General features: G+C 43.8%; 1 protein-coding gene across 1 annotated transcript; it reads left to right on the forward strand.

Annotated features, from left to right (window-relative positions):
* The first annotated feature begins 5793 nt into the window (after positions 1-5793).
* Positions 5794-8467, forward strand: LOC132652888 (PRAME family member 8-like). The gene is made up of 3 exons (XM_060378826.1): positions 5794-6080; positions 6535-7125; positions 7891-8467. Exons 1-3 carry the CDS (start codon positions 5794-5796, stop codon positions 8465-8467), a joined length of 1455 nt encoding a protein of 484 aa, XP_060234809.1.
* Positions 8468-8768: the final 301 nt, after the last annotated feature.

The raw sequence follows: 8768 nt of genomic DNA on the forward strand, positions 1-8768 counted from the left end.
TGACACAGATGTCCAATTATTACAGAGTATGTCAAGATTTCCTCTTTCTATCTTCATCTTTCTCTCTCCATTTGTGTTGTATGTGTGTGTGTGTGTGTTTGTGTGCCTGTTCACATGAATGTAATTGTGCTCATTAAATCCAGGAAAGGTCAGCATTCAAGTTGTTGTTGAAATTTCAACTTACCACCATATGTGCTGGACACTGATCTTGGGCATTCTGCAATACCAGGGTGTTCCCCTAACCCCTGAACTTCTCTCCCTGTCCAGTGATCCTCCCTTTCTGAAATCCAACCCAACTTCCTGAAAATGTCCTGTGGCATTTCCCTCCCTGATACACCTGTGAAATGTTGTGAGAAAGTGTAGTCCAATCCAGGCTGTTTCAAACTTCGTATTGTAGCTGAAGGTGACACTGAACTTCTGAACCCTTTTCTACTCAAACTCTCACATTCTGGGAATACAGGCATGTTCCCACAAGTATAGAACGTGTCTCGATGTCACCTATGGTTTTGTGAATGCCAAGCAAGGATTGCACTACCTGAGTTCCAGCTACAGAAAGCTCTGTCAAATATTGTTATGACCTGCTTGAACTCTATAGCCCCTCTCTAGAAACCTACCCTCGTTGATAGCATGACTGTGTCTCCTCTGTTAACACTTGCTGTCACCTTTAGCATATCAGAAGCCATGTTGTCTTTAAATCTCCATTTTGATTGTAAGGTGAAATTAAGACCAAGTTCTCAGGCCCTCCATGCCTGACACCAGAATACAATTCAGCAGTTCCTACTTGCTGTTTAGAATCAAACAATAGATGACAAATGCATGTTCTGCTTGTGTTAAAGATCACAACAGCCTGGTATGTTTCTTACTCTCTGAAAGCTGAAAAACCCTCAAGAGCTATACTAAATCCCAGCCAGTTAGCTAAAAGTGCTTTGTCTACCCTCCTAGATATACTTGGAACAAAACAGATTAGTTTTGTGTCTTCTGGAGGTCAGAAGTTTTCTTCAAAAAATTGATTTGCAGATATTTGAGAGCTGCCATGTGGATGCTGGGAAATGGAAATGGCTCATTGTTAAGAAAGCCAGTGCTTTTGACTGCTCAGTCATTGCCTCAGGTATTTTCAGTGCTCTTCATTTATTGAAAATAGATTTTTTTTCATACAATACATTCTGATTATGGCGTCTTGTCAACCAGGTCCTCTGTGATCCTCCCCACCTTTCCTTCCATCCCAATTTACACTCTCTTTTCTTCCCTAAGTAGAAAAACAGGTATTTGAAGAATAATAATAAGGATCCAGGTCAAAGGAGAGATGGCTCACTGGTTAAGAGCACTGTTTGTTTATCCGGTAGTCCTGGGTTCAATTTCCAGCCAACGTATGTATAATGTGATCTGCTGTCCTCTTCTATCCTGCAGATGTACATGCAGAGATGCACTCACATACACAATAATTAAATCTTAAAAAGTGGAGAGAGAGGGAGGGAGCCAGGTGTGGTGATACACACCTTTAATCCCAGCACTCAGGAGGCAGAGTCAGGAGATCTCTGAGTTGAGTCCAGCATGTGCTACAAAGTGAGTTCCAGGAAAGCCAGAGTTACAGAGAGAAACCATGTTTTGAAAGTCCAACAAAAAACATAGAAACAGAAAAAGAATTATAAGAAAATAAAACAAAAACAAACAAATTGGAATAGGAGAAAATAAACAAACCAACAAAGGAAAAAAATTCTAGAATAGATCTTGAGGAGGTGGGCACAGTGATACTCTTTTGTAATCCTAGCCCTCAGGGAGACAGAGACATGCAGATCCCTGTGAGTTTAAAGCCAGTCTGATCCAGGGCAGTCAAGGCTACACAGAGAAGCCGTGTCTTAAAAAAAGTATGAGTCACATAGATGCAGATAGAGGACACTTTCGCACATAAACAAATCCCGTGAAAACATAAAACTGGCTTTCTCTGCATCAGTTTCTTTCCACCTCCCTCCTCTTTGTTGTTTATCTCTCAGGGGGTGGGGCACCATACCATTCTCCCATTTCTCCTCTCCACTCACTCTTCTTCCCAATTCTTCTCCTTATACAAAAACAATAAATAAATAAATAACAATAAACAACAATAACAGAAAACCACAAAATTGGTAGACATAATATACAAGGAATGTAATATAAAAAGTAAAGGAAGGTCCCGATAAACCATTATGAGACCAAGAAACTCCAAAGATGCCACTGAGTTCACTTTGTGTTGGCATCAATAGTTTGTCACTGGGCCTGCTGGTCAGAGTGGGGTTTGTATTCTTGGGGAGACTCCATTTGAAGGAACTCAATTCCCATTTGCAATAGGTTATCCCTTGCTTCTAGGTTAGGTATGGAAGCTGCTGTCCACTCCTCTCCACACTGACACCCCATGTGGTACAGACCCTTGCATGTCCTGTGCATGCTGCCTCATTCTCTCTTGGTTCATATGTGCATTCTTCTTCTTGGTTTAAGAAGGCCTGGTTTCCTTGGTGTCCTCCATTCCATCTGGTTCTCACAGTCTTTCTTCCTCCTCTTCCACAGGGTTCCCTGATCCCTGAGGGGAGGATTTGACAGAGATGTTCCAATTAGTACAGAGTGTGTCAAAGTCTCTCTCTCTTTCCAGGCTCATAATTCTCTCTCCATTTGTGTTTGTATGTGTGTGTGTGTGTGTGTGTGTGTGTGTGTGTGTGTGTGCTTGTGTGCATGTCCACATGAACATAATTGTGCCCATTAAGTCCAGGAAAAGTCAGCAGATTCCTTTGCACTCAAGTTATAGTATATTTCAAGGCACCACCATACATGCTGGGCAATGAATTGGGCATTCTATAATGGCAGAGTGCTCTCCTAACCATGGAGCATCTCTCCATGTCTGGTGATCCTCCCTTTCTGAAATAACACCCAACTTCCTCAGAACCACTGGTGGCATTTACCTCCCTGATACACTTTGTGAAATGTTGTGAGAAAGTGCAGTGCACCCCCAAATTTCCAATTATAGTCAATGAAGACATTGAACTTTTGAGCCCTGTACACTTAAACTCTCACATTCTCAGAGGATAGGCATGTTCCAACCTGTGTAGTTCAAGTCTAGATATCACCTATGGTTTTGTGAATGCCAAGCAAGGATTGTGCTACCTGAATTCCTGGCACAGAACACCCTGCCAAATATTGTTATGACCTGCTTACACTCTAAAGCCCCTCTGCAGAGACCTACTTTAGTCCTTAGCATGATTGTGGCTCCTCAGTTAACTCTTGCTGTCACCTTTTTCACCGTTTTGCCCGAATCTTGATATCCCGTAAGACCACCACCAGGAGCCGAGTCCATTGATACCATATGAGGATCTTTTAAATTGCAAATCATTACAAGCTGCAGCTTGGGCTCACACCCCCCACCACCATAGTGGTGAGAGCCAAGAGTCCGGGCTCAGGATAGTTGGGTGATTTAAAGATTCTGGTTCCTCCCAGAATGCCCAAGGCAGGGGTGATTCTTGTCTGGCAAGCATCTATTGGTCAAAATGCTGTATTTTGAATTGATTAGCTATATGAAGGTCCCCAAACCATTAATGATCTGGTGTCCCTCCCTAGGGGGGATGGTCCACTTTCCTAGCAATTGTATCTCTAGTGAGTGGGAAAAGAATGCAGTATGGCAGGTATTACTAGACCTCTCCACCCACTTAGTTCAGGCCTTAAATATTAATAATAGCTGTTAATTTTTAATCTTTTGGTCTCTCAGCATATCAGAAGCCATTATATCTTCAAGTCTCCATTTTGATTGTAAGGTGAAATTAAGACCAAATTCTCAATCCCTCCATGCTTGACACCAGAATACAATTCAATAGTTCCTACTTGCTGTTTAGAATCAAACAATAGATGACAAATGCATGTTCTGCTTGTGTTAAAGATCACAACATTTTGCTATATTCCTTATTTCCACACAGCTGGAAAGCACTTATGACATTCCCTACCCTAATCCTAGCCAATTAGCTTAAAGTGCTTTGCCTCGCCTCCTAGATACAATGCCATACACTTGGGACATAATCGATTATGTTTATCTGGTTAAAATGATGTAATCTGAGTGTGGTGTTGGAATGGTCACTGTGTGGCTATTTCTGAAGTAATAACATTATTAATTGATGTAAGTCTCTGAGTAGCTACCAAACAAAAAGATTGGCAAAGCATGAAGCTCAGCTCTCGATTGCAGAGTAGACAAGTAAGTGTATATTTTAGGAACAGGTTAACACTTCCTGCACCCTGCTGACTCCCACTCTGAACCATGGTGGTCACAAATGTATAAACACAGCCAGGGTAGTTGGCTCATATAGTAATCCTCCCAGCAGGAAGGCTGAGGCAGGAGGATCCCTGTGAATTGGAATTCTAAATTAACCTTACTTACAGAACAATGTTGTCAGAACACAATTCAAAAACAAGGACAACAAGAGCAAATAGAAGAGTAAATGAATAAGCAAGCAAATCAAAATTCAAGGTTCAGGAATTAGTATGTGTTCTCATGATTTTTATCCTATTCTTGGTTGTGTTTGCATTGACACTGGATGCTTGATTCAATCTAGAGAATGGGAAAACCCAAGGTGGGATTAAGTGTGTGGACTCAAATATGCAAGGAGATGGCAGCTTGTGGTTGGAAGTGGGGCTGAAATAGGGAGGGGCTGGCAGGGTGGTATATAAAGGCTTAATGGGAGACAGAGGAGTCATTCCCTCAGTGACTTGAAGACTGTTCTGACAGCCTGGCTCTGCTGGGATCCAGAGACCCTGTGCTTATCAGTGCTCAGAAGAGGTAAATCACTTTGATCCAAAGGACCAGGGCTCCTGAAACAGAGAGATTAGGCCCAAGATGGGGAAGTCATTTATTTATTCATTTGTTTATTTATTTACTTACTTAAGTTTCTAAAGCCTTTTTTTCTGGATGTATATGATTTAAAACTACTTTTAAAATTTGCAATATTTTTATTGATTATTGGGCAATTTCACGTCATTGAACCCTGAGCACACTCACTTCCCAGTTCACACAGGTCAACCTCCCCAAATCCCACCAATCAAAAAAAAAAATCACTTTGTGTGGCCAATACACTCACTGGAACATGCTCAAAGTTCAGGTGGCCAGCCTCTTGAAGAATCACAAGTTCTTCCCTACCTGCCCCCAGTCAGGAACCATCCACTGAAGAGTGTTAAACTTCTGCATCCTTACCACGCGATGTTGAAAAGTTCTCTTTGATGGCTTTCTGTGACAGTATTTTTCATTCCTGTCTCCTCATATGAACCTGCTAAAGACAAGGTTTAGATTTAAATTCATATTCTTGACACAACTTTAATTAATACAGGATGCAGTATCAACCCCATTTCCAGGATCTTCTTAGTTTTTTCACAGGCGGTTTCCATGTTTTAGAAAAATTATGGGTAGGATGGGTGTGTCAACCTCCCATGTTCTGTTGTCCCAGGACTTGAGACATGATCTATGTCTGGTTTGCACACAAAGATGGTATTCAGCTTTCAGACTACAGGGGACCCCTGCCCAATGGGGATGTGATTGAGTGGGGCATTGGTAAGGGTTGGATGGAACACTGGGGAATGTGTAATCTTGGCTGTGCTTCTCAGTGAGGGAGATTCACTTTGAGACCTCCTATGAGGACAATGGCTTAAGCTGATGTCTCCACCATCATCAAAGCAGTAACTCTGACTTTGAGTGTTTTTTCTAATAGTGAGGGGCTTTTCTAAACTGGATTGTGACAATGTATTCTCCCCTAAATGCCTCCCCAGGATTCTTCTGACTGAAGACCTTCCAGGATGAGTGCTCAGACACCACCCACACTCCTGAAGCTGGCAAGGCAGGCTCTGCTGAGAGATGAGACCTTGGACATGTCAGCTCTGGACAAACTGCCCATGGAGCTCTTGCCAGCACTGTTCAAGGAGGCCTTGACTGGCAGACACACTACAACTGTGAAGGCAATGGTGGCAGCCTGGCCTTTCCCCTGTCTCCCTGTGGGGGCACTGATGAAGACCCCTTACTTGGAAACCTTCAAGGCAGTTCTATCAGGAGTAGATACATGGCTGCAAAGAAAGTTTCACCCCAGGTAAGCAATAAGCAAGTTCTGTGGAATGGAGCCTATGGATAAGAGGGAAGATATTGTGGGGTCAGGGAGAATGGCTTCTTCTTGAGAGTATCAGAGGCTCCTGATTGATCATTGGATAGAGATACAGGGCGTTTGGAAGCTGTTCTTTGCTTGTGCTAAGGACTGTTGCCTATATCAGAGCTTGGAGCAGATGTAGCCACACAGGAAAATGAGCAATCCCTGGCCTGCCCCAATCAGTAGTAATGGGACTAAGGGGAAACTGAGTTACTTAGATCAAGGAAAGTTACCAGGGCTATCTGTGCAGCAAAGGGAAAGCTTCTGCAGGGTGGGAAGTGGCTGATGAAAAAACACCCACCTTGGCAGGAGTTAGAGCTGAGTTTAGAGATGTGGAGGAAATGCTGAGTCAGTGTGGGGTCTTGCCATGTAGCTGACACTTGACATGTTTTACCCACAGGAGGGGAAAACTTCAGGTTCTTGACCTGAGGAAGAAGCACCATGAATTCTGGAGCATATGGACTGGTGAAGAGGATGGTGACTGCTCAGCAGAGACCCCAGATGAGCAGCAAGTAGTGAAGGTCCTTCCCAGATATGCACTGAGGCGGTGCCTGAAGGTGGTAGCTGACCTTTGCCTCAGGCCACGTGTAGATGAAGAACAAACATGCTTCTTGCAGTGGGCCCAGCAGAGAAAGGACTCCATCCAGTTCTGCTGTCCACAAATGACTATCTGGGCTCAGCCTATCCACGTTATTAAAGAGGTCCTGAATGTTTTTCATCCAGAGCATATCCGAGAATTCGAACTGAACACACACTGGAATGTGTTTATGCTGGCAGACTTTGCTCCTTGCCTGGGCCAGATGAGAAATCTTCACAAACTCTTACTGGCACCCATCTCCAAGAATGTCTTCAAGATTAGCAACAGGACAACAGACAGGGAAGACAAGTGTATCCACAAGTTCATTTCTCAGTTCTCCAGATTCAACTGTCTTCAGCACCTCTCCTTAAAGAGTGTCTACTTTCTCAGAGACCGCATCAATCAGCTCCTCAGGTAAGGAAGGATAGAGAGCTGTGTCAGCTACCAGAGCTGACCTTTCTATTTAGTTTTAAGGATTAGTCATTTATGAGGCCTGCACATCAGTGGGAACAAACACTTAGGCCTCTAGAATACACAAGTTATATGTTGTTTCTATGTATATTGAATCAGTGTGTCAAGTAAGCTATCAAGAATCAGAAGACTGAAGGTCAGCTTCAGTAAGGATGGGATGTAATTCTTGGAATGGTGCCCACCCAATCCAATGGAAAGGGAACAGGAAGGGGAGAGTGTAGTGAGGAATTGGTGGACTCACAAGCACAGTGGTTGAGGCGAGCTCTGAACTCAGGTCTGTGAGATCAGCATCAGCCTCCCCAAATTTCCCATGGGTGACAGGTTTTGAGCTTAAGTAGAGATGAGTGCCTGGGACAATGGGGATAGTGAGGATGTTAAATTACTACAAGTGTGACTGTGCAGACTGATGGAATATAGAGTGCAGTGAGCACACAAGAAGTGTCCCTAGAGCCTGCCAGGACTTTCATGGTTTGGAACTCCGTATGTGTGTTTTCAGGGCTTATGGGCTGAAATGGTTTTGTGCTTGAGAGTAAGGCCAAGAGAAGAAATGTCAGTTTGTTTTGATAGAGGAGATTCCAACAGGAAGCATCTAAAATGATGCCCTTGAATCTACCTCGGGTCACTGGGCTGCTTCTACCTCTGTGTAAATCCCATCCTATACTCTCCAACATCATTTTCCAGAACTAACCTCCTGGTCTATATCCCTAGATGCCTGATGACCCCGTTGGAGACCCTGTCCATGACTTACTGTGACATTTCACAGGTAGACCTGAACTACTTCTCTGAGTGTTCAAAGCTCTTTGAGCTGAAACATCTGGACATGAAAGGTGTGCCCTTAAAGGCTTTGGAACTTATGCCTCTCCGAGTCCTCCTAGAGAAGGTGGCAGACACTTTGCAGTCCCTGGACTTGAAATGTTGTAGGATGAAGGACTCTCATCTCACTGTGCTCATACCTGCCCTCAGCAAGAGCTCCCAGCTGGCCAAGGTCAATTTCTATTGCAATGACTTCTCCATGCCCATCCTGAGGAACCTTTTGCAGCACACAGCCAACTTGAGCAAGATGAATGTGGAAAAGTACCCTGCCCCTCTTGAGTGCTATGATGACTTCGGTTATGTCTCCACAGAAAGATTTGCCCAACTATGTGCTGAGCAAATAGATAGACTCAGGGCCATACGGCAGCCCAAGTGCATCTCCTTTGCTACACATATGTGCCCTAGATGTGGAGAGCGCTGTGTCTATGGCGTGGGATTCCGACTGTGTCTTTGCCAGAGGAGGCAGCGGTGAATAGAGAAACCTAACTTCTGCATTTGAAGCAGTGGGAGGCTTGGGACACATCTCTCATTTTGGATGTCCAGAGCTTGTGGCTTCAGGCTCTGTTCAAGTTTAGAATCCAAATGATGTTTGCTGAGTTGGATATAGGAGACAGCAGGGAACATTGAGAACAATGGGACTTTGGGAACAGGGGTTTTGATGAGTCAGAAAGAAAGTTTTGCCTTTATAAGTAAGTTCTGTCAGGACGGGGTAGCCAGCGGCCTTGTCCTGCAACTGTAAACCTGGATGTTCTACCTCCTGGCTATTGTTTCAG

Source organism: Meriones unguiculatus, chromosome 3, assembly GCF_030254825.1.
Source record: "Meriones unguiculatus strain TT.TT164.6M chromosome 3, Bangor_MerUng_6.1, whole genome shotgun sequence".
In the NCBI taxonomy this organism is placed as follows: Eukaryota; Metazoa; Chordata; class Mammalia; order Rodentia; family Muridae; genus Meriones; species Meriones unguiculatus.

Coding starts and splice junctions, on each gene's coding strand:
- LOC132652888 (XM_060378826.1), top strand. CDS start 5,794: ATGAGTGCTCAGACACCACCCACACTCCTGAAGCTGGCAAGGCAGGCT. Junction 6,081..6,534: donor CAAAGAAAGTTTCACCCCAG/GTAAGCAATAAG, acceptor TTTTACCCACAG/GAGGGGAAAACTTCAGGTTC. Junction 7,126..7,890: donor CGCATCAATCAGCTCCTCAG/GTAAGGAAGGAT, acceptor CTATATCCCTAG/ATGCCTGATGACCCCGTTGG.